Source organism: Abramis brama, assembly GCF_963993115.1.
Source record: "Abramis brama genome assembly, chromosome: 17".
Lineage (NCBI taxonomy): Eukaryota > Metazoa > Chordata > Actinopteri > Cypriniformes > Leuciscidae > Abramis > Abramis brama.
Genome location: NC_139979.1, coordinates 4903273 through 4927041, shown reverse-complemented (window position 1 = coordinate 4927041; position 23769 = coordinate 4903273). Strand labels below are relative to the sequence as shown.

At 36.8% G+C, this 23769-nt stretch overlaps 2 protein-coding genes across 2 annotated transcripts; one reads left to right on the top strand and one right to left on the bottom strand.

Moving 5' to 3' along the window:
- The first annotated feature begins 574 nt into the window (after positions 1 to 574).
- Positions 575 to 19939, top strand: col28a1b (collagen, type XXVIII, alpha 1b). The gene is made up of 35 exons (XM_084088115.1): positions 575 to 675; positions 1100 to 1236; positions 1498 to 2063; positions 3769 to 3789; positions 6266 to 6325; positions 6403 to 6456; positions 6550 to 6594; positions 6690 to 6716; positions 7225 to 7269; positions 7357 to 7401; positions 8530 to 8583; positions 9016 to 9084; positions 9716 to 9784; positions 9867 to 9935; positions 10377 to 10445; positions 10530 to 10598; positions 10866 to 10934; positions 11478 to 11546; positions 11647 to 11718; positions 11816 to 11884; positions 11964 to 12035; positions 12161 to 12229; positions 12877 to 12945; positions 13019 to 13087; positions 13203 to 13271; positions 13387 to 13455; positions 14178 to 14246; positions 14368 to 14436; positions 14687 to 14767; positions 14898 to 14933; positions 15797 to 15833; positions 15928 to 16482; positions 17281 to 17357; positions 18202 to 18424; positions 18506 to 19939. The coding sequence occupies exons 2-35, from the start codon at positions 1107 to 1109 to the stop codon at positions 18676 to 18678; spliced, it is 3408 nt and encodes a 1135-aa protein (XP_083944241.1). The 5' UTR covers positions 575 to 675; positions 1100 to 1106; the 3' UTR covers positions 18679 to 19939.
- Positions 19221 to 22808, bottom strand: c1galt1b (core 1 synthase, glycoprotein-N-acetylgalactosamine 3-beta-galactosyltransferase 1b; the record flags this gene model as incomplete). The annotated part of the gene is made up of 3 exons (XM_084088117.1): positions 22461 to 22808; positions 21017 to 21666; positions 19221 to 19397 (listed from the first exon to the last, which is right to left on the bottom strand). The coding sequence occupies exons 1-3, from the start codon at positions 22660 to 22662 to the stop codon at positions 19221 to 19223; spliced, it is 1029 nt and encodes a 342-aa protein (XP_083944243.1). The 5' UTR covers positions 22663 to 22808.
- Positions 22809 to 23769: the final 961 nt, after the last annotated feature.

Sequence of the window (23769 nt, the reverse complement as noted above, 5' to 3'; positions counted from 1 at the left end):
ATTTATTCTTTTTTAGTTTTAGAGATAATTTTTTTAGTTTCAATTTATATTTTCATTAGTTTCTTGAAAAGCTACGTTCATTTTTATTGGCACAAGAATAGCTCCATAACACACAGAGAACAACAAATACACGAGACGAAGAAAACAGTGAATTCATGAACCGTGACAGAGTCAGATCTCAGGAGGTTCCTGCATGTTTTCCAGATTTCACGGAGGCGTCGTTTTTGTGAATTGTTTTTTGGGGAAATTGATAATGTTCTCCAAACAATCTCTCAGCATTCATCTCCAAAACAGATCTAAACAGCAGGTTCCTGTTTAACACCACATTAAATAACAAAAATATAATACAGTAATTTTTTTTATACCATAATACAACATATATGCTATAAATATATTTAATAAAATTTAAATAACAATAAAAAATAAAATAAAAATATTAGATGGTTACACGTATTAGATGTAGGTCCTGTCCTTTCGAGAGAGTGCGTGTATGTGCGTGCGTGCGCGCGCGCGTGCGTGCGTGTGTGTGTGTATTCAGTCATGCATCAGATTGTTGGGTCTGTGATGTTGGGCTGATGTTCAGTGCAGAACTGAAGAGACTCAGTCAGAACAGAAAGTTCTCCACAGAGAAGACATGAGCATGTGGATATTCCCTATATTTGCATAACAGGCAAGGTAAGTGCTTTATCCTTTTCCATATTATTGTTCTAATATATGTTCCTGCTTAAAACAACATTTTAACATTAAATAATCACACAACTAAACATAGAATTGATCATTAATGTTAAAAGTACACATTAAACATTGTTGCATGATGTATTTGTGGATTTAAATTGGTCTTTGTTTAAAATGCACAAGTTCTGATTCATTACACTTGATTTATTAGACATTATTATGTTTGTTTAGAAATATCTGAGGACCATGTTCTGCTGTGTTTGAACATCTGAAAAGTGTGTATTCAAACAACAAGAAAGGGACGCTACCTCTTTTTTTAGCCACTTGTGTTGGACTTTTTATAATGCATGCTATAATATGCACCATAAACAGATTTTTAAGATGCACAGAAGGTCTGAAAGATATTTTTATTCGACTGTCTTAGGTTAGGCATGAATGAAAGCATGGCCAAAGTGTTTTTTCTGAGCTTGTTGCTTTGGCTGCTTGTACCTGCGGCCAGATGCCAGAACAGAAGACAGTCTGGAGAAACACTGAACAACCTCACCACAAAACAGGACAATGGTAAATGCATTAGCGTTTTCTTCAGTGCCAGTGCATCATTTATTGTGTTGACTAAGTCTTTGCATGTACAAAAGTGAAAGTTAGATATCTTTACTATCTCAATTGTCGGCATGAACTACATTTTAATAATCTTAAGAGCCTTTTGTGTTATGGAAAGGTTATAGATGTTAAAGGATCTTCAAGGAACCATGCCAATAAGAACCTTTATTTTTGTATGTGTGCTTAAAGAGTTTATGCCTATAGTTTCCTCTCTCGTTTCAGAGCTAGTATGTCCACTCGAGATCGCATTCATCCTGGACAGCTCAGAGAGTGCGCAGAGCTTTCTGTTCGAACAAGAGAAAGCGTTCGTGCACTCCTTCAGCCGGCGTGTGGCTCAGATGCAGGTTTCTGACTGGCATCTGAAGACTCGTTTGGCGCTCCTCTACTACAGCAGTTCAGTGCATATCGACCAGCGCTTCACAGACTGGCAGGACTTTGACGTCTTCCTGAGTAGACTGGCAGACGCCATCTACATCGGTCAGGGAACGTATTCGACATATGCCATATCCAACGCCACCCAGCTCTTCACCAGCGAGACCAAGGAGCAGAGTGTTCGGGTGGCCCTGCTCATGACCGACGGCAGCGACCATCCGAGGAATCCCGACATCATGACGGCGGTCGCTGAGGCCAAGGGCCACAACATTAAGATCTTCACCATAGGCTTATCAAACCTGGCGAAGGACAACGTGAACAGTGCCAAGCTGCGGGTGGTAGCGAGCAGTCCAGCCCAGCAATACTCCTACAGCCTCACTGACCCCAAGCTGGAAGAACGGCTCCTGCAGCAGCTCGTGAGATGTTCAGTTCATCTGTCAGCCTCTTTAGCTTTAGCAAGATCAGACATCGTCATAATCAAATAAAGCAAATAAAGGATTAATTAAAACAAATGGGAGAGAAAGATGCATACAAATAGCACAATTAGATTATACAATAAACAAAAACGATCAATAGTGAATTGAGAAACTGCAGGTATCAGCTATTCTAATTGAATTCTTTTCAATACATTTTTCCAGAACTTTTCAAATATTTTAGTTTCTATTGAGATACATCACTTCTTAGCATTTTGAATCAAATTAAATCATGATTCCATGGGCTTCAGTGAAAAAACACAAAAATTACATTGTGCAACTGAATGAAGTGTGAAAATATGATTATAATGTATTATTATTTAAGATTTTTTAAATATTAATATATATATATAATTATTAAAACTTAATGTATTTCATTGAAAATTATATATAATCATGCAACGCCCTTTAACTGTTCTAAATTCACTGTAAACCACAGCTTCATGGGGCTTGTTGCTTTTATAAAACGGTTAGTCCATACAAATATTTATTTTAATGAGGTCACAGGTGTATGTTTGTAGAGTAATGGCACAACCAATCAGAATGAAGGACCGGAACTATCGTAACTACCATATATTTCTAACTATTTGTAATATATATATTTTTATTTCATTTTTACTTTGATCAATTTTTAAGACTTAGACCTATGGAGAGCAAATTTGATTTGTTAAAAACAGAAAAGAAAAAGAAAAAAGTTTGAAAAAAAATGTATGACCTGCCCATACTCTGTAGTTAGAAGATTTGCATTCTTGAACACTTTTAATAAAGTAAATAATAGGCTAACTCATTAAAAAAATAAAAATGCATTTGGGAGCGTTTTTTGCAATGTTGCTGAGACAGTGAAAATTATTTTGCAATCAATTTGCTAACTTTTTTTCTAATCGATTTTGCTAACTAGCTGACTACCAGCTAATGCTAACTAGCTAAGTAGTATGTGATCTGCAAGCTGCCATCTTTGCTCATGGTCACTCAGTCACACCAGTTCTGGGTTCAATGCACTGCAAGTCATTAAAACCATGCATGTAAATTAAAAACCATATTAAACAGAACAGTTTCGTATAATTCTAACTCTAAATTATGAATAGCCATGTTTGAAGATTATGTAAAATGCTGATAAACACACACCTGGGACTTGGGTCAATAAGAAATCACATAGCACATTGCAGATTAGCAACTAATTATTCTAATGCATATGTGTGGTTGAACATGTTAATAATCGCTCAAAAGATCTTGGCATACACATTGAAACATGCACACTCACACTTCTCTGTTTCTGCACAACATTTTTTTTACAGCCTAGAGGAAATGTTGCCGTTATTTTGGGTCAGAAAATGGATGCTCTAAAAGTTTCTATTCGTGAGGGTTTGAGATACAGTAACTAGTGTTTGGTCTTCTGTCCTGAAGCATTGTTCACACATCAGTGGGTGAATCAAATCTGTGTGTGAGGGATTTTCCCAATAAACACACAAGGAAGGGTCTGCCTGTGAAATGTCAAGCGCTGTCTGTGATCACACAATACGGGTCTCTTAGAAATGCCTAATTATGCTTCCCACGTCATGCACGGAATTTGGCGATAAATTGGACTTGTTTTGGTACTGAAATAGATTTGTGTTCTAATTCTTATTTCTCTTTTCATTTTTTTTTTCAGGAAATAATTGCAAAGAATGAAGTAAGTACTGAACTATCAAGAAGAGTAGCCCTCAAATTATTCAGACACTTGGCAACCAAGTGGCATTAAGCTACAAAACCACACAGGTTTCATAATTCCCAGTATCCCCTTCATAATGAATTAATAACTCAAATGTATTAAATTAATAACTAATAATGAAATATACAACTACTATGTCCAACTTTACCCAGATACACTTGAGAAAATCAATATATAGCAAATCTCAGCTGTGTGATTGTTTATACTGACGCAAAAATGTAAACTGTATAATCATACAGCTCTATATATAAAGATGGCTATATATAATATATCCATTTTTATCGGCATACATGCAGTAAACTCACAGCACTCAATCAAAGCGAAAATATAGCAAATCTCAACTGCCTGATTTTATTTTGTCTCAAAATGTCAATTTTTTATTGCTCAGCTCTTTATATAAAGTTGGATATACAGAGGTTGGACAATGCAACTGAAACACCTGGTTTTAGATCACAATAGTTTATTAGTATGGTGAGGGCCTCCTATTACAGCCAATACAGCATCAGTTCATCTTGGGAATGACAGATGCAAGTCCTTCACAGCGACCAGAGGGATTTTAAGCCATTTCTCTTCCAGAACAGTGTCCAGGTCACTATATGATGCTGGTGGAGAAAAAAAAACGTTTTCTGACTCGCTCCTCCAAAACACCTCAATAATCTTCAGATCTGGTGACTGTGCAGACCATGGGAGATGTTCAGCTTCACTTTCATCTTCATCAAACCCTTCTGTCTCCAGTCTTGCTGTGTGTATTATCATGCTGATGCACGGTTTGAACATCCGGTGTTCATGATCCTCCAGAATGGTTCGCTAGTCCTCGGCAGTGACGTGTCCATCAAACACAGTCAGGATTGTCATGATATTGCAGCTCAAACCATCACTGATCCACCCGTGCTTCACTCAGGTCAGCAACAGTCCGGGTGTTCAGACGCTTTAGGGTTTCTCCACACCGTAACTCACACGGATGTGGGAAAAATACTGAAGGTGGACTCATCAGAGAACGGTATGTGTTTCACATTGTCCACAGCACAATATTTGCATTGTTGGCACCACTGAAACCGACATTTGGCATTGACACGAGTGACCAAAGGTTTGGCTATAAGCCCGAGTATGAATATAGACTCTGTGGAGCTCCTGAAGAACAGTTTTGGTGGAAACTTTCAAGGTGCGCATTTAATTCTGCAGTGAGTTGGGCAGCTGTGGTATGCTTGTATGTTTTTTGGATATAATCCGGGTTAGTACCTGGACATCTCTGTCAGAAGCTTCCTCTTGCGTCGACAGTTACTCCTGTTGGATTTTGTTCGTCCTCTGTGGTTTAATGCCGACATTACCCTGGATATTATACCTCTCGATACACAAAGACTTGCTGTCCTGATCACAGATGAACCAGAGACACACATACCAATAATTTGTCCTCTTTTGAACTCTGATATGTCTGTCAACCCACGCGTAGCGGCACAATCAGCTTTCTTCAGTCTACCCTGAAGAAGGCTGATTGTGCCGCTACGCGTGGGTTGTTTTTTCCCCATGTCTTTTAAATTTTCTATCATGAAATAGCCAGTCCAATAAAGGCTTTTTATAATTTTCTAAAGAAGAGTGCCTTGGATTTCCTTCTACTACATTTTACTGAATTCCCGACCCCAAAGAGCACCTTCAAAAACTTTTTTTTTTTTTTTTGAACTCCTTGAGCACCCTGGACATTTTTTCTCTTTCCAATTATGCTGTGTGGATTGCAATATTTTATGGCCAGCTGTGCTAATTCAACCTTCACACTCGGCTCTTACTGATGAATGTAAAATCAGTGGAGATTGGCCACCAGGCGTATATATAGGCATGAGATCTCCAACACTATATTGGTCAGTGTTTCAGTTTCATTGTTCAACCCCTGTATTAGTGTGTCCAACTTTATTCACATACAGTACATGCCCATTTACAAGCAATCAAGCTGAAAATCTCAACTGCTTGATTGCTTGTCGTCGCAAAATGTGAACTATATTATTGTCCAGCTCTAATCTGCTTAGTCTGAAAATATGTCTTGAAAATATTAAAGTATTATAAACATTAACATCATGATTTGCAACAATGTGAAATGTGAAAAGTGCTATACAAATACATTTGACCTGACATGATTAAAGGGATAAAAAAACTTTTGTCATCACTTACCCTCAAGTTGTTCCAAATCTGTATAAGAGAAGAAAAATGCTATGGAAGTCAATGGCTACCATCAACTGTCTGGTTACCAACATTCTTTAAAATATCATCTTTTGTGTTCAGCAGAAGAAAGAAACTCATACAGGTTTGGAACAACTTGAGGGTGAGTAAGTGATGATTTTCATTTTTGGGTGTACTATCCCTTTAAGCAAAGCATATCACACCAAAAACAGCTCGACTTGAACAATGCTGATTGCAAACTACCTGTTGGTTGTATTTCTCTTGCCAGTGCCTACGAGCACCTGTGTGTGTGTGTGAGAAAGGTGAACGAGGTCTTCCAGGAGCTTCTGTGAGTATTGCTGAGATGGATACAAGGCCATTTTCCTTCACTTGTGGCATTCATGAAGAAAACTCTATTTTGTTTAGGGTAAAAAAGGAGACCAAGGTTTTGAAGGACCACCTGGTACAAAAGGCTCAAGGGTGAGAGTGAAAATAATGACCATATGTGTTTAAAGGAATTACAATGATCTGTAGTTTATTGGTGTTGACGCACTGGTCTGACTGATTTTCCAGGGGGAAACCGGAGCACCTGGTCTTCCAGGAATCAATGGTCCAGAGGTACATCACATCTTCATATGGTCAGTTTATACATTTTGCCTCACTACTGACTCTCTGACCAAACACGGTTCTTGTTTCTGGTTTCTCATCCACAGGGAAGACCTGGGTTCAAAGGTGATAAGGTAAAATATCGAATTTTTTTCTTTTGCATATGCATTTGGGTTGTTGCAATTAATTTGTTAACATTTCCATGCATTGTCCAAACCAGCCACAAGACTATCTACTAAGACTGCAAAATAATTAGCATGCAAATTAGAAAGCACTCTTAAAAATAAAGGTTCTTTAATGGCTTTGATGGTTCCATCCATGAAGAACATTTAACATCCAAGGAACCCTTTTCATTGCACAAAAGGTTCTTTATAGTGGAAACAAATTTATTTAGATTATTAAGATGTTCCTTCCACTGAGACAAAGGTGTTTCTTTTAAGAACTGTTCATTGAAAGGTTATTTGGGGAACCAAAAACTGTTCCTCTATGGCATCGCTGTGAAAACTTATGTTGTAGTTTTCAACGAGTGTACTTGTGGCTTGACTGGACTGAGAAACCCCTCAGCTTCATTAATACTACTTTCACTGTTCTCACACATTCTGTTCCACAATACAATAACTGAAGTCTTGAGTCATGTTTTAGGGGGATCAAGGTAACTGTGGACCACCAGGGCAAAAGGGACATAAGGTAAGTCTTCTCTATTGTTCTACGAATTACTATTGCTCTGAAATATGCCACATATGATTGATCAAAGTTGTATGTGTCGTTTCACAGGGCACTGAAGGGCCTCCAGGACCGAGGGGCCCCAGAGGAGAGCAGGCACAGTACAAACATCTCTTTACATATGACATATTATATGCCATATTTCAGGTTTCAGCTGAATTAATGATACATAACATGAACTGTGTTTGTATTTTTATCATTTGATAATGATAATTATTTAATAACTGATTATTTAATTTAATTCTGTGAGACCCTTAAGTAAAGATTCCTTTATGACATGCGTAATATTTAACAGTAGAACACACTTTAAGCTCCAATTTAGGTTTGGAAAAAAATAATTCTTAAAATAAACACATTTTTAATAGTCGGGCACTCTTATTCATCTTAGCCTGTATTATTCTGAACACATTAACATAATTGTGCATCTCATCCATACATACAATCATATTACTATAAACACAAATAAATAAACAACATTTGTATAGCAGTAGTATAATGCTATTTTTGATGCCAACATTATCTGTGAACAAAAGCATTTTTAAAAATTTTAAAATAAAATACTACTTGTCAAAGATGCAGAAAAAAAATGTAAAAGATGAGTGTTTAATAGCACAATTTAAGGAGTGAATTGTGTAAGGGTGATTTCAGATAAAAATAATTTTGTGAGAAGATCAAATGTCATGTGACTAAAGAAAACCGGTAGTATGCTCTTTTTAAAAGGCTGATCTTTTCATTCGGACACTGTGATTTGCTGTAGTTGTTCTAAAAGTGAGAAATTAGAGAATATAGATAGACAGACAAATAGATATAAAACTAAATGCATTAGTCTTATCACATGTTGTCTCATCACATAAACGCAGTGATCATGGCAGGCCGTGGCTGTTTCCCCGCTCTGCACTTATGGAATGTGATCGGCAGATCGCTCGTAATCCTATGCTAATATACACATGTAAAGGAGTGAATTCAGGCTTGCAGGTTATTATTCTTTCTCCGAGGATGACTTTGTACTGTGGGATTAGTGAAGAGACTGAATAGCTCTGGGTCAGGTCCTTCAGAACCAACATTTGCACAGTTTAACAGGCTTCAACAGATGCCTAAAAGTGCCATATCAACCTATGGTTTATTATAGGCATGTGGCTGATTGTTACAAAAATGAAATGATTAAAAAATTAATGCATGAGAGTGCAAGACCAATTTTAACATTTTTCTTCATTATTTTACCAGGGTCTGAAAGGGCCTCCAGGGGACCAGGGGCAAGAGGGTCAAGCAGGACCCAAAGTATGATCATATCTTCCGTTTCTTTGCCAGACAAACTGATATTTGTGTCTTGAATAGAGACAGACATCTGTGTGATAAAGAATTCACATTTTACTGATCTTTCCATGTTCAAATGCAGATTTTATCTATCACGTTTGGTCTGGAAGTTTTAACAAAGAGTGCTTTGAAAATCGGACACATATATAATTGCACATTCAAATGTAAGAACTCTTAAATTGTCAGACACAAGGAGTGCCTTTATGCTCTGTAAATGTCATTTGGAACGATACATCACGCTAATAGTAGGATGTTTTGAATATTAAGCCAAAGGTTGCAATGAGGTTTATGGCATTTTGCAGCAAATATACAGTATCAGCTTTAAATTTATGTGAACTTTTACATTTATAAGGAGATGACATCCAAATAAATGGCTGACCTTCAGGTTGTTCCTAGGGGGACCGAGGGCCGGTTGGTGTGTCTGGCCCGCCGGGAGAAATTGGAATTGGATTCCCTGGACCAAAGGTAAACTTTTCAGCTGGTTGTTCACAACAGGACTTCTCTCAGTTCATATTAGACAAAAAAAAATGTTTAAAGCAGTGGAAACATATACTACCATTCAAAATTTTAGGGTCAGTAAGATTTTTTTCAAGTTTTTTTCTTTTTTATTCAGCGAGGATGCATTAAATTGATCAAAAGGAAAAGTAAAGACATTTATAATGTTACAAATGATTTCTATTTCACGTAAATGCTGTTCTTTTGAACATTCTATTCTTTAAAGAATCCTGAAAATAAATGCATCACAGTTTCCACAAAAATATGAAGCAGCACAACTGTTTTCAACATTGATAATAATCAGAAATGTTTCTTGAGCATCAAATCATCAAATCATTAGAATGATTTCTGAAGGATCATGTGACACTGAAGACTGGAGTAATACTGCTAAAATTCAGCATTGCATTGAATAAATTACATCTTAAAATATATTCAAATTGAAAACAGTTATTTTAAATTGTAATAATATTTCACAATATTACTGTTTTCACTGTATCCACAATGATGTACTTTCTTGTCCCAGAGGTTTTAGTATGTTCTTGTCCATTACAATATAAGTGCCTACATGCAGTGTATTTTATTTGAGGTGTGATTGTTTTAGGGCGACAAAGGAAACCCAGGAAGACCAGGTCCTCTAGGTCAGACTGGCATTGGTCCGCCAGGTCTATCTGTAAGTATAAACAGCCTCTCGTATGACTTTAAAACATGCATCTATCAATTATAATGAGATAATGATACATGCATCAATGAAGGGTCCTCCAGGTTTACCAGGATCGCAGGGGAACCCAGGAGCTCCAGGCGAGGGACTCCCTGGCCCAAAGGTGAGCAGAGACAGTTGCTGTTCCTGCTTCTTTTTTAGGTCATTCCCTTTTCGATATAGGCTCTAAGACCTTTTCTGAAAGGGGGCCCTGGATTTCTGGGGGGGGTTGTAGTTCACATGATGCCATAGAAGAATCATTTTGGGTTCCTCATAGAACAATTCAGTAAACAAATTTCTTGAAGAACATTTTAAAGTGTGAAGAACATTTTAAAGAACCTTTTTTCACTATAAAGAACTTTTGGATAAAAGGAAATATTCCATGGATGTTAAAGGTTCTTCATGGAACCTTAGACTCCAATAAAGAACCTTTATTTTAAAGAGTGCACATTGAAAATCATCTAAACTGCATGCATACCTCTATGTTATTCTTTCCCTTTAATGTTTATGTGAATAAAGATATTGAAATATCACTTTTTTAATCTGCTTTGTGTTTGTGTCCTAGGGTGACCGTGGCTTTGTCGGCCCTACTGGTGGACGTGGACCCCCCGGTTATGGAGTCAGAGGTGAAAAGGTACGTTACAGTTGTGTGAGATTTTCATTGGCCATATAAATAGCCATTTTGTTTAAAATTTAGCCCTTACATCCATCCTCTTAGGGCAACGCGGGACCTCCTGGAACACCTGGACCATTAGGAATGCCTGGCAGGGGAATTCAAGGAGAGAAAGTATTTTGTTATGTTATTTTTCTGGTTTAGCTTTTTTATTTATACCAATATTTCCTTACTAGTGGTGCTATAGGCAAGCTTCATGTTCTCAATACATGCTTATAGTGTTAGTGATTTAAACAAATCCCTGACCCTAAGTAATAAACACTGTTTGTTCTATATTTATATGCAATATGATTCCTCAAATAATGCATGTTGAGAAGTGTGCTATTACTTTTCGAAACAATTGGAAACATTCAACTGTCGCCTCCATCTTAATATCGAAAGGGGAAACAGGGACCAGCTGGTCCTCCTGGTCAAAGAGGGAACCCTGGGATAGGACTCGTGGGTACAAAGGTAAGACTGCACTTCTATTAGATTTTTTTTTTTTTTTTGAAAGAAAGAAAGAAAGAAAGAAATTTATGATTTTTTTCAGCAAAGATACATTAAAATGATAAAAAGTGAGATTTATATTGTTACAAAAAAATCTATTTAAAATAAATGCTGTTCTTTTATTTCTTCAAAGAATCCTGAAAAATAAATAAATCATGATTTCTACAAAAATATTCAAAATAGTTTTCAAAATTGATTAAATAATAGAAATGTTTCTTGAGCATCAAATCAGCATATTAGAATTATTTCTGAAGGATCATGTGACACTGAAGACTGGAGTAATGATGCTGAAAATTCAGCTTTGATCACAGGAATGAATTATATTTTAAAATATATTCAAATAGAAAACAGCCATTTGAAAATGTAATAATATTTCACAATATTACTGTTTTTACTGTATTTAAAATAAATTCAACCTTGGTGAACAAGAGGCTTCTTTCAAAAAAAAAAAAAAGTAATTATTCCAAACTTTTGAAGGACATATAATTTTGTTTTGTTTGCTCTCAGGGAGAACAGGGATTCCCTGGAGATCCTGGAGCCACTGGAGAAAGAGGAATCGGAGAACCAGGACCCAAAGTAGGTTGTCGTTTCAACTAAACTGTTATGACATGACCTAAAAGAACAGAATAAAGTATCAAATAATGAAATCAGAGTTGTGTTTGGGTTGATGCTGTAGGGTGAATCGGGATCCCAAGGTTTACCAGGTGAACCAGGTGTACCAGGAGAAGATGGAAACATGGGACCAAAGGTGCCCTTAATAGCATGTTAGTGGTGGATAACTTTACATCCAAAACATTCAGTGGGCATATCTTGTAATATACTATATGATATCTTGTTGATTTCAGGGTGACTTAGGCCTACCAGGGCCCAAAGGACAAGACGGACCTCCTGGAAGAGGCCAACCAGGAGAGAAGGTGTCATGCCTACTAAAATTATTATATTAAAAAAATATATAATTTTATGTATTAAATAGGTTGTATCTTCCTTCAACAGGGGGATCGGGGGGAGAGGGGCTCCAGAGGCCAACCAGGGCCAATGGGACCAGTTGGGCCAATAGGGGGAAAGGTGAAAACAACTCATTTGACATCTTCATCTTAACAAACACAAAATACTATGTCAAGAAAAGCCCTGTGTCACTGCCGCTGTTCTCTGAATGTTCTTTGAGCTACATTGTCGTTCAATTAAAATAGGGAAAACCAGGGAATGTTGGACTTCCAGGTGCTCCTGGGCCTTCAGGTAGAGGCATACCCGGAGCTAAGGTACGTTAAAGAAATCAAGCTTTATCAGTAAAATAAAATAAAATAAAAAGCAAAAATCATGGTCACAGTATAAGACACAATGGACGGTGAATGTGAGAACATCCTGGAACAACATTCCAATCAACCAATGAGATTTGACTGATAGGTTTACAGTTAATGTCAAGTTTAGACTTACGAAAAGGCTTAGGGGCTTCTACACCATTCTTATTCACCTCTGATTTTAAGGACATGTTATGGGTAGGGATAGGGTTAGGAGTCGGACTATGTTTTTGGACCGGAATGTTGATCCAGGAACATGCCTTACTTGGCAAAATTACAGTGACTTACAAGGGACGGACACATGGTCAGGCATTAAACATTGAAACATCTTGAAAATGGTTCCAATCCAGAAAGATTGACTTAATAATAAACAATTGCAATTAATGAATAATTCATGAAAATTAACAAAAAACGTTAGTTTCACATTTCTGCATTTAAACACACTGGGACAAAGGTTAATTTTCTTCCATTCTAAGTTAATATGAAGATAAAAAAAAAAAAAAAAAATCACTGATACATTTTTATTGTGGCTTACATTTTTTGGGAGCTACTGTATGTGTATGTGTATCCACATCAGGAGATCTCATACCATGTTCATCTTCCTGTAGGGAGATCCAGGGCCGGTTGGTCCACCAGGATTTGCTGGAGAAACAGGGATAGGCATTGCAGGGCCAAAGGTAGGAGTGACTTCCCAGCTGAAATCTGCACTGTTCTTTTGTGATTCAGATCATCAATTTTGTCTGTCTTTAGGGTGAAATAGGGTTACAGGGACCCATTGGACTACCAGGGCTGAAGGGAGAAGGCTATCCCGGCCCACCTGTAAATAAAAAAACATTATTCATGCAACTCATAATTACAGTAAAGTTTGTATTTAATCTGACATACCAAATTGAATTATAACACACTATATATGTGTTGCTCATGTGATCTATAGGGGCCACCAGGTCTTCCAGGTCTTACAGGAGAGCCTGGTCCAGAGGGTACAGGTTTACCTGGACCTAAGGTAAGGTGATTGATTGCATCGCTCCCATTTTCTTCAGGAAATGTAAACATTTGAATCATTAAAAAATAGATTATTCTATTAGAGCATTTGATTTAATTGATATTTTCGGTCACAGGGGGATCGAGGCCCTCCAGGTCGCCCAGGGCCTGATGGAGCACCAGGTCTTGGTCAGGTGGGCCCAAAGGTGGGAAATATATTTTAAACTACATATATTGTATGTAGAATACATATTAGTCTTGCATAGCCAGACCTTCAGACTGACGGCAGAAGGTCTGGACTCCATAGCAGTCCCAAGAGGATTTCTGACCGAAATGTAAAGCAACCAATCACACTTCGCTTTGTTCAGCATCAAGTTTAGGTGCATGAAAATGGAAAGTTATATAGACCAGCATGCAATTCGTTCAATAATGTCGTGCAAGTTTGCTGGAGCAACAATGGTGCTTTGAACTTCACATACTTTTGAAAATGCAGCATTTAGCTGATCCTGATAGGCGCTCATTGTCACAGTTGTAAACGACAGCATTCTTCTTCCATAAGGCGGTTTGGCATTACGACGGCTTTGCTTCCAGGTGGGCCGTTAAAAAAAACGCGACATACACGTTTCCTGGAAATACTGGAGAGTTCAACCAATCAGATGATGACTTCGAAACTCCCAAAGTGTTTCCCATTTTGTGTTCCATATGCACCAGACATTCAGCCAATGATCCATGGGTGTGACGTCTGAGGCTGAGATACATACATATACACATAATCAACACTCAGGGATGTCACAATACACTGTTGGACGAGTCTGTTGTGTTTGTAGATATGTTCAGATGAAAATAGTCCTAAAAATAAGGCTTTTTTTTTTTGAAGCAGAATGTGATTCTTTTCAGGTTTGCTCAGAAGTGTTTTTGTGGTCTGCAGGGCTCCATTGGTCAGACTGGTCCAGCTGGTCCTCCAGGTTTACCAGGAGAGGGCATACAAGGACCAAAGGTAACAGGAATCTGAGGCATATCAGCAGGATACAGTATTCCTGAACACATTACAGTGTGCTGTACAGTTGTGAAACACTGAAACTGTTGGATTAGCATGCACTTCGTTCTGTTTTGTATAGGGTGAGCCTGGATATCAGGGTATACAGGGGCCAAAAGGGTCCCCTGGAGAGGGTCTGCCGGGACAGAAGGTGAGGATAGTCTTATAGCCACAGTCATGCATTCATATTTCATACAGTTAGCATGAAAGGAATCCTTCACCCCAAAATAAAAATGTCATAATTTACTCACCCTCAGGTTGTTCCAAACCAATATGACTTTTCTTCTGTCAAACACAAAATGCTCTTTTCCACAAACTCCAAAAATGATGCTTATACTGTATGCAATTACAAAAATGCTGCATTACATCATGTTTTTATAATGTAACTCTTCTGTTTGTAGGGGGATCGTGGGTTACCTGGAGCACAAGGACGCAAAGGGGACAGAGGAAACCCGGGAGAATCAGGATTTACAGGACCTCCGGTGAGAAGAACTGAAGAAATCTTGATTAGTTGAAAAACTCTTCATGCTAGACTTGCTTTTTAATCGTTGAGCATTATGACAACACTATAATCAACATAAACATCTACTAAACATCTTCTCACAATCACAGGGTAATTCAGGAACAAAAGGAGAACCTGGTCTCACGGTATGTGCACAGATGACAGAATTAATTTTCTACCTTGCCATTAAAGATCCACTTTTTTTTTTTTACATAAATTATATATATATATACTGTAAAATGGTTTTGCACCTGAAGAAATTACAGTTCTAAACTGTAATATGTTATGCTGTTGTTGCATAATCTCACCATACTTGAAAACTATAGGCCCATTTCAAATGTACCTTTCATTTAGAAAGTTCTTGAAAAAGTTGTTTTTTGTCAACTTCTTTCCTATCTTCATCTAAATTCTATCTATGAGAGGTTTCAGTCTGGCTTCAGAGCACTCCACACTACAGTCTGCTTTACTGAAGGTTCTCAATTACATTTATTTGAAAACTGTGACTATGTTACTGTATATTAGTGCTCCAAGACCTCAGCTCTGCATTCGACATGGACCATGATATCCTTATTTCTTGAATTGAACATGATGTGGGGTTGAAAAGAACTGTATTAAACTGTTTCAGATCCCTTTTGAAAGATCATAAATTCTCTCAGTTTTGGCTCATCTGAGTCCTCAGCTGCAAACCTCTGTTGGAGAGTGCCTCAGGGCTTCATCCTGGACCCTACTCTTTTTTCCCTTAGGGATCCATAGGGAACATGATGCATCATTCCATTGTTACGCAGGAGACACAAAATTTATGTCCCCTTCAAACAATCTGGAAAAAGTTCACTTGAGCCTTTGCTGGATTGCTTAAACAATATTAAAAAGTTTTGACTTTGACTATTTTCTTGTAAAACATACTATAATAATACTTTATTTAAAACTTTTTTTTTTTACAGTGTGTATTTATAAAGCTGAAATGATCATTTACGTTCATATTCTCAGTAAAAAGATTTATATTTTGCAGAGAGAAGAAATAATCTCTCTAATCAGATCTATTTGTGGTAAGTAATCAAATGGCAGATCTTTTTCCAAATTTGAATGCTTTGTGATGAATTACACAATAACTATATTGGATGATTTTTTCTGTATTCTCAGGTTGTGGCCGGATATGCAGAGTAAAACCTCTTGAGCTGGTGTTTGTGATTGACAGCTCTGAGAGTGTCGGCCCGGATAACTTTGAAGTCATTAAAGACTTTGTGAATACCTTGATCGACCGCGTGTCAGTCAGTCCGGAGGTGACGCGCATAGGGATCGTTCTCTACAGCCACATTAACTGGGTGGTCACAAGCATTCAAGACAGTTTAACTCGTGATGAAGTGAAAGCAGCTGTGCGCAGTATGTCCTATATTGGAGAGGGCACTTACACAGGTAGTGGCATCAGAAAGGCCAATGAGATCTTCCGCTCTGCTCGCCCTGGTGTGAAGAAAGTGGCGGTGGTTATTACCGATGGCCAGACGGACCACCGTGACAGGGTGAAGCTGGAGGATGCGGTCAAAGAGGCTCATTCAGCCAATATCACCGTGTTAGCTATAGGAGTGGTTAATCAAAGTGACCCGATTTATGATGACTTTAAGGAGGAGCTGAAGTCAATAGCATCTCCGCCCACTGAGGAGCATGTGTTTTCCATTGAAGACTTCAGAACGCTTCCTGGTATGTCGCAATGCGTTCATTTCACACAATTAAAAATGGATAGTTCACCCAAAATGATGTGTCTCTGTTGGCAAAGGCTATTTACACTAACTCCGCACACCAATGTCTGGTTCGGTCAGAAAAAAAAAGCGGTAACTTCTAAATTCTTACAAAAGAAAGGCGGTAACTTCTGACACGATCGACCCGAGTTCGAATCCTCCACTTTTCGAACTCATTCTTCTCCCTTTTCCCATCACATCAGCTCAGAGTAGCCTTTATTTTTAAATAAAAAAGAAGAAAATACTAGAAAAGTGGAAATAAAGGGTATTTAGTAGGAAAAAAGTGTTTATTGTGAATGGTTAGGGGTAACGTTGTATATGGGGTGAATGTGATTTCACCAAGTAGCCTACAACATGTTTCTGGGTCAACATTCCAATCAACCAATCAGATTTGACGGACAAGGTTACAGTTTATGTCAAGTTTAGGCTTATAACCACAGTTAGGTGCTTCTACATCAGTGTTATAGGGTTGGGACTACATTTTTGGACAGGAATGTTGTTCCAAGATCAACAAAATATGTTGATTCTTGTCTTACTTGGCAAAATTAGTAACCATATATTTGTGTGGAAGAGTAAATGCTGACAGAATTTTTATTTTGAACAATCCCATTGAAGGGCTTTATATTTGGACATTGAACTGAGACAGAAGAAAGTATTTTAGCATTAACAAAAATAATACACTTTACCTTTAAAAACCCTCAAACATATATAAATATAAACTGAATGCCTTAAATTCATGTTTTCTGTCTCTGTGGTCTAGATGTGGAAAGTAAATTGCTCCATAAGGTCTGTGAGAACGTTGATGGATCAATATTCAGCACTACCTCCAGCTTTAAGGTAAAGTGACACACAATTCAGTCAACAAGACCATTAATGACGCATCTAAAGCCGCCATATTTGTTTTAAGAGCTGTTTTCATTGCTGAACTGCAGAATTTCTGAATAAAACTAAAAATATATTTTTTTAAAAGTACATAAAATTCCAGCAGTGTGACATTCATTATAAATGTATTTTTTATTATAATTTTGTGTTATAATTTTTTTTCTAATTATTATTACACAATCAATTTTCACTTCATATAAACTGAGAGACTGACACATGCTTCAGTTAACAAAACCATATTTAAAAATGTCATCCAACTAAAGGCGGCATATTTGGTCTGAAAGTTACACTATGTTTGATGAGAAATTAAATATTAACAAAAATGTTACACTGCAGGACATTTATTATTTTATTTCAACTGCTCTGCTCTTGAAATTACATAATAACTGTCTTGCAGTTTGACTTCCTTATTGCATTTCTTATGTATTTTTATTATAATGTTTTATAGAATTTTTAATGAAACAAAAAAAAATACATAACCAAATTCTAGAAAAAAAAAATGCAATCAGTGTAACATTTCTTGATTATAAATGTATTTATTTTTATTATGAAATTTTTCAAATTATTATTATGCAAGCAATTTTTATGACTATATCATAATTTGTTATTATTGTTAAACTGAAAATAAAATAATTTGTTAAACGGCAGGACTGTATTAGACGACAAAAAATGAGACAAGATTGTTTTAAAGATCTTAAGGCTATAATAATGGCTTTATATTTGACGCTTACTGTTATTATGCAAGTACTGTATGTACTCTAGTTATCAAGAGATATTAATATTACACTGTATCAATCAGCCAGGTGCACCTGGAGAGTTTGGCGTGTTCCCCTATGATCCTAAATCAGACGGCACGGACATTATCGGGACCATATCGCCATATGTGGAAAGGAATGACCTGAACCGCCTCCCAGATTTCTCTATCACATCTTTGGACCGGCCAAATCAGGGCACATACTGGACTGACCCGTCACGCAGACCAACTGACCCGCCGCTGCTCGTACAGAACGATTTTACTGCAGGTAAATGCCCATACAGCTGTAAACTCAATTCTGTAAACAAAAGAACTAGGTTAATCCTTCAAATTTCTCTCTCTCTCGCAGAAGAGGGGTGCCTGGAGCCTCTGGATCCCGGTCCGTGTCGAGAGTATGTTGTTAAATGGTATTTTGATCCTAAGGCCAATTCATGTGCTCAGTTCTGGTTTGGAGGTTGCAATGGCAACAAAAACCGATTTGATAGTCAACAGATCTGCAGAAAATCCTGTGTGAAAATGTAAGTCTTATCATTAGAGCACTGAAACTGATTCAATAGGTAAAAAAATAGAAAAGAAAAAATAAATAAAGCTATGGGCCATTTATTATTTAAAATATTTTAGCTTTTAATATTTAACTGTGAACATCATAAATAACTAAACTGCTCAAAATAACTTGAACAATTAAATAAATGCATGCATTTGCCACAAAAATACACCGCTCTACAGTAATTTGAAAGTGATTGCAGTACCAGTTTTGGCCACAATCTTACATACGGCTCCTTTAAAATGTCAGAATGTGACTGCATTATATAGCAAAATATCAAAAGCTATATTAGACATGAAAAATTAAAGACTAAAGTAAAAGTAATTTGATATGTTGTAGTCTAATGCAGTGACGATTAGACATTATTTTGAGCAAACCAACAAAAAACTATTTCTTTATGGGCAATGAACAAATATTCATACAGTAAAATAATCTGTTAACTTTTTTTAACAATCTTTTTCCATCAAACGTTCTCATTTTTTGGTCACATTAAACATCTTTGTGGGTTTTTTTTTTTCGTCTATTGTATTTGTGTTGTGGTATGAGCTGACTGGTGCTGTTTTGTTTCAGGATTAGTGTTAAATCTGTACTTGTATCCAAATGGTCGCAGGTGATGTGCAAAATACTCCAGCGTGTACATGTCTGCAGGTTTCACACAATGAAACGATATCGCAAAATCCGCACAGCAGCCAGGGCCCTGGAAAAAGAGAAAAATTATTCATTTTTGACTAATCATGGACAATGCAATAGGATCATTATGCAAAAGTTATATTTCAATGTACACAAGTCCTATAGAAATCTTTGTTTTAAAACACATTTTAACTATAGTGGGAATCTTATTAATATTTACAATCACTTTAATTTGAACATTTTCTTAGAGCATGAAATATTGCTCTATTATGATGTTGAGAAAAGAGATTTTTACAGTTTAAAACCAGTAAAAATAGAGAAAGAACATTTGTTGTACAGTAACTGCAAAATGTAGTTGTGACAAACATAAAATAAAATATGAAAAAAAAATATATTTACATAAAATAATTTTAATGTCAGTAAATGTTTATGCTTTATCAATTTTTATTTTAAATCTGATGTATATCTGAGTTAAAAGGATATATTTAACAAGAAAAAAGGGTGTGATTTTTTTTTTTTTTCTTCCAAAGCATGTTTTCTACTGCAAATCTGTCTCTGATTTGGTTTAAGCTGAATTTTACATTAAATATTAAAAAATATGGTAAAGGATTCTGATTCACAGTCTCTGCAGTTTTTATTCACGTTCCTGAGTAATTACATTTTTTTAATGATGAATGGCTAATATAAGATTTGCTTTGTCACACTTACCTGTAAAATGTCTGAATATGACAGCACATTATCTGCTAATTTGACTGAAAACGATCCTGTTCACGTACATCTCTAGTTCATTCCTACTGAATGTCTTACACCGGACACAAACATTGTCGCGCAATGGGTTGTATAGAGAGCAACAGTCGGGTCCCAGAAGTAAAAATTCATTTTCTCCATAAGGAAATTGATTTTTAACGATAACTTTTAAACCTTTAAAGACAGATCTACTGTGAGCTGCAAGGTTGTTCATTTATAGTATTTTCTTCTGTTAAAGCCGCCAGATCGCAACTTAGTTTCAAAATAATCATGTTTAACACCGGAATTCTTGGAGAAAAACTACATTACCCATGATGCTGTACAGAAACTACACCAATCAGAGTCGAAACAAGCAAAACACCCAAAAGATCTCTTTAGCCCCACCCACTCCCATAACACACTGCGAATGATGTAATCAAGTCAATCTCTCTACGCTCTCAAAATAATTTCAACATATATACATATTTTTTATATATATATATATATATATATATATATATATATATATATATATAAAAATCAACATTTTTTATATTTCTCCACCGTTTTAAATTTGATTATGCTGTAGTTTTTTCCCTCACTAAAACCGTTAAGTACTCAGTCTTTGTACCTTTGTATTTTTGTCTGATTTTAAAAGTTGTTTTGCTTTGAATCAAAGTTTGTAGTGTTATTATCATTCACCTCAAAGCTGATTGGCTTGGTCCATGGCTCCTAACGCTGTAACAAAGACTTTTCTGAAATCCCTATGGGCGAAATGCATGGAAAAAATACTTCCAACCAATGGAAAAAGTGGGCGGGCTTTTGCACTCTATTGTCTTTTGTTTCATCAAGCCCGGTGTAATGCGGCGTTAGCAACAGTAACCAAGGAGGGCGGAGCTTAGGTTTAACTGTAGAATGACTCACAAATATTTTTAATGAAAACCTGCCAGCTGCACTCACCCGTTTTGTTTTGTAGTAACTGTAGCTCCTGGCCTGTTTTCCACTCTTTGGGGAAATGAGAAGGGTTTCCGGCGTAAAAGGATTAAATGTTTCTCGTTTGTTTGGATCTCTTGAATCCCCGGGCTTCACTCCCATGGTCTCCATGCACCTTCCCAAGGCCATGTCCTCCACGGAGCTGAAATTCTTGCAGCGTCCCGTGCTGAAACCTTGCACAAATCTCCTGAGAGCCTCTCGGCTCAGAACGTATCCGGCTCCTCCGCTCATGTAACCCTGACTAACAAGCGGCCGGAACCTGTGCCCGAAATAAACAGGCTCCTCAGTGTCATGCTGGGAAAGTAGGTACCTCAGGTTTTCAACCACCACAAATGTGTCGTCGTCCGCTTTGAGGAACCAGTCGGCGTCCTGGAGGTGGTGGGCATGGAGGTACTGAAAGGCACGGATGGTCTTCCAGTACAGCTGAGATCGGCCCTCGCTGACGTTGAGTCCCACGGTGGGGAAGTCGGAGCTCTGCGAGCTCATGTACAGCACCAGGTTACAGTGTTCAGCCCAGGTGGCACGAACATGCTGGAGCTTCTTCAGCAGATTCTCAGGCCTCGTCATGATCCAACACAACACACGCACACGGGGATACAGGGACTTTGACACCTCATCTGGGAATTCAAGCAAAGATTCGGGTTTTCACTGATTCAGCAAGGATTAATTAATTTTGTAACAAATGTAACAAATATAAATTGTGCATAAAAATACATTTCTTTATAAAACAAAAGTTTCAACTATTTTTGTTGTCTTAAAGTTGCAGAATATAAGAAAAAAAAATTGAGACTGTGTCCAAACTTTTGACTGGTGCTGTAAATACAATGCCATAATGACTCAAAATATGAGCAAGTTATAATGAACAGACCATTCTTTTTCCATGCATGAGTTGCATTAGACAAATGTAACAAATATAAATTGTGCATACAAATTAATTTCTTTATAAAACAAAAGTTTGGGTAACACTTTATTTTGATGGTCCCTTTTTAACATGCTGTTGACTACAAGTAACTTTGCAACTATATGTCAACTAACTTTCATTGGAGTACAAGTAAACTGTCTGCTTAATATCTGCAAACACTTTATTGTGATGCTCCTCCAACAGACAGTCTAGTAATTTTGCAACTACATGTCAACTTAATCTAACCCTAACCCTACCAGTCTATTAATACTTAACTAACACTCTAATGAGAGTTAGTAGACATGTAGGTGCAACGCTACTTATAGTCAACAGAATGTGTTAAAGGGACCATAAAAAAAAAAGTGAAACCAAAGTTTGAACTATTTTTGTCGTCTTAAAGTTGCAGAATATAAGAAAAAAATTTGAGACTGTGTCCAAACTTTTGACTGGTGCTGTAAATACAATGCCATAATGACTCAAAATATGAGTAAGTTATTATAATGAACATACCATTCTTTTTCCATGCATGACTTTTGGCTTGAGAGGAAAGAGTGTGTGGAGTCACACGTGCTCTGGCTAGAAGGTCAAATCTAACACTTATGAGTTGCTGAACAAAGAGAAAACCAATGAATATCCCACAAAATATAAATATGTGCTGAGACATCTGGGGGAAAAAAAGAGACAAATATTTGAAAAAAAGCAATATAACCATTATATATAAATATATATGTTCTGCCACAGAAAAATATAACTTACCATATCGGTGCAGTTCACAGGTCACAGTTTGATTGTTTTCTGCATATTTAAAATGACTTCTTAAATCAAGGACGATGACTGTTCTCTGCTGAGGTTCACTAGTTATCTGTCACACCTTTTTTATTGCAACTTGACACATAAAACTTTTATTAGTGGTTATTTACGTCACAGATCTCTTATCCTGAATTATAATGGTTGTACCTTGAGTTATTAAAAATGTAATTTAAAAAGCTCATATGTACCACAAAACAATAATATAATCATTCCCAATCTTTTTTCTCTCAAATATTACATATGGCTTTTAGAAATCTGGCTACTGTACAGCACACTATATTCAGGTTAAGTACAGAATATTAATATGTCCATGACATAAAAAAGTGCATTTTCTGTTCTGTTCTAATTTATGTGCAACCAGCATTAGAAGTACAACATTTCAAATATAGAACACACACAAGAAGTGTGGAAACTAGTTGAGCTAGTTGAATGGGTCAGTCCTCAAGAGTAATACTTAAAAGCTCCTTGAAAGTCTAAAGCAATTTTCTCAAGATTGAAGATCAAGATTTCCTGGTCTTCCTCCCACATTAAGTTAAGAAGCTACTGGAGACTCGCATAATTGCATATAATTGTCAAACAGAAAAAAACATTTCATGAAGAATCTCAGTATACCTTCTACAGACTGACTCATTACAAATCACACTGTACGACATGGATCTAATAAACTTGGGCACGACATGCATGTAGACTGTCTGATGAAGACACCTATTGAATCTTTAGTTAGAAGAAGCATAAAACGTCATCAGTATGCGCTAGTGGTAAACAAACTGAGCAAGATGAATAGTGTTTTTTATGTGCCACTATTCCTTTTAGCTAGTTTTAGCGTCATGTCGCCTTGATCAATACGTAATTTCATGTTGCATTATCACTGGCTATAGATGGGTCGTAGCAGCAAACACACTGTGAGATGGTCATCCTAAATTTTTGACACATTTTCACAGGCTATCTTTGTCGTCGTACAGTAGGAGCACCGTTTATGAGCCACGACCAAAGAAATCGCCACGATTGT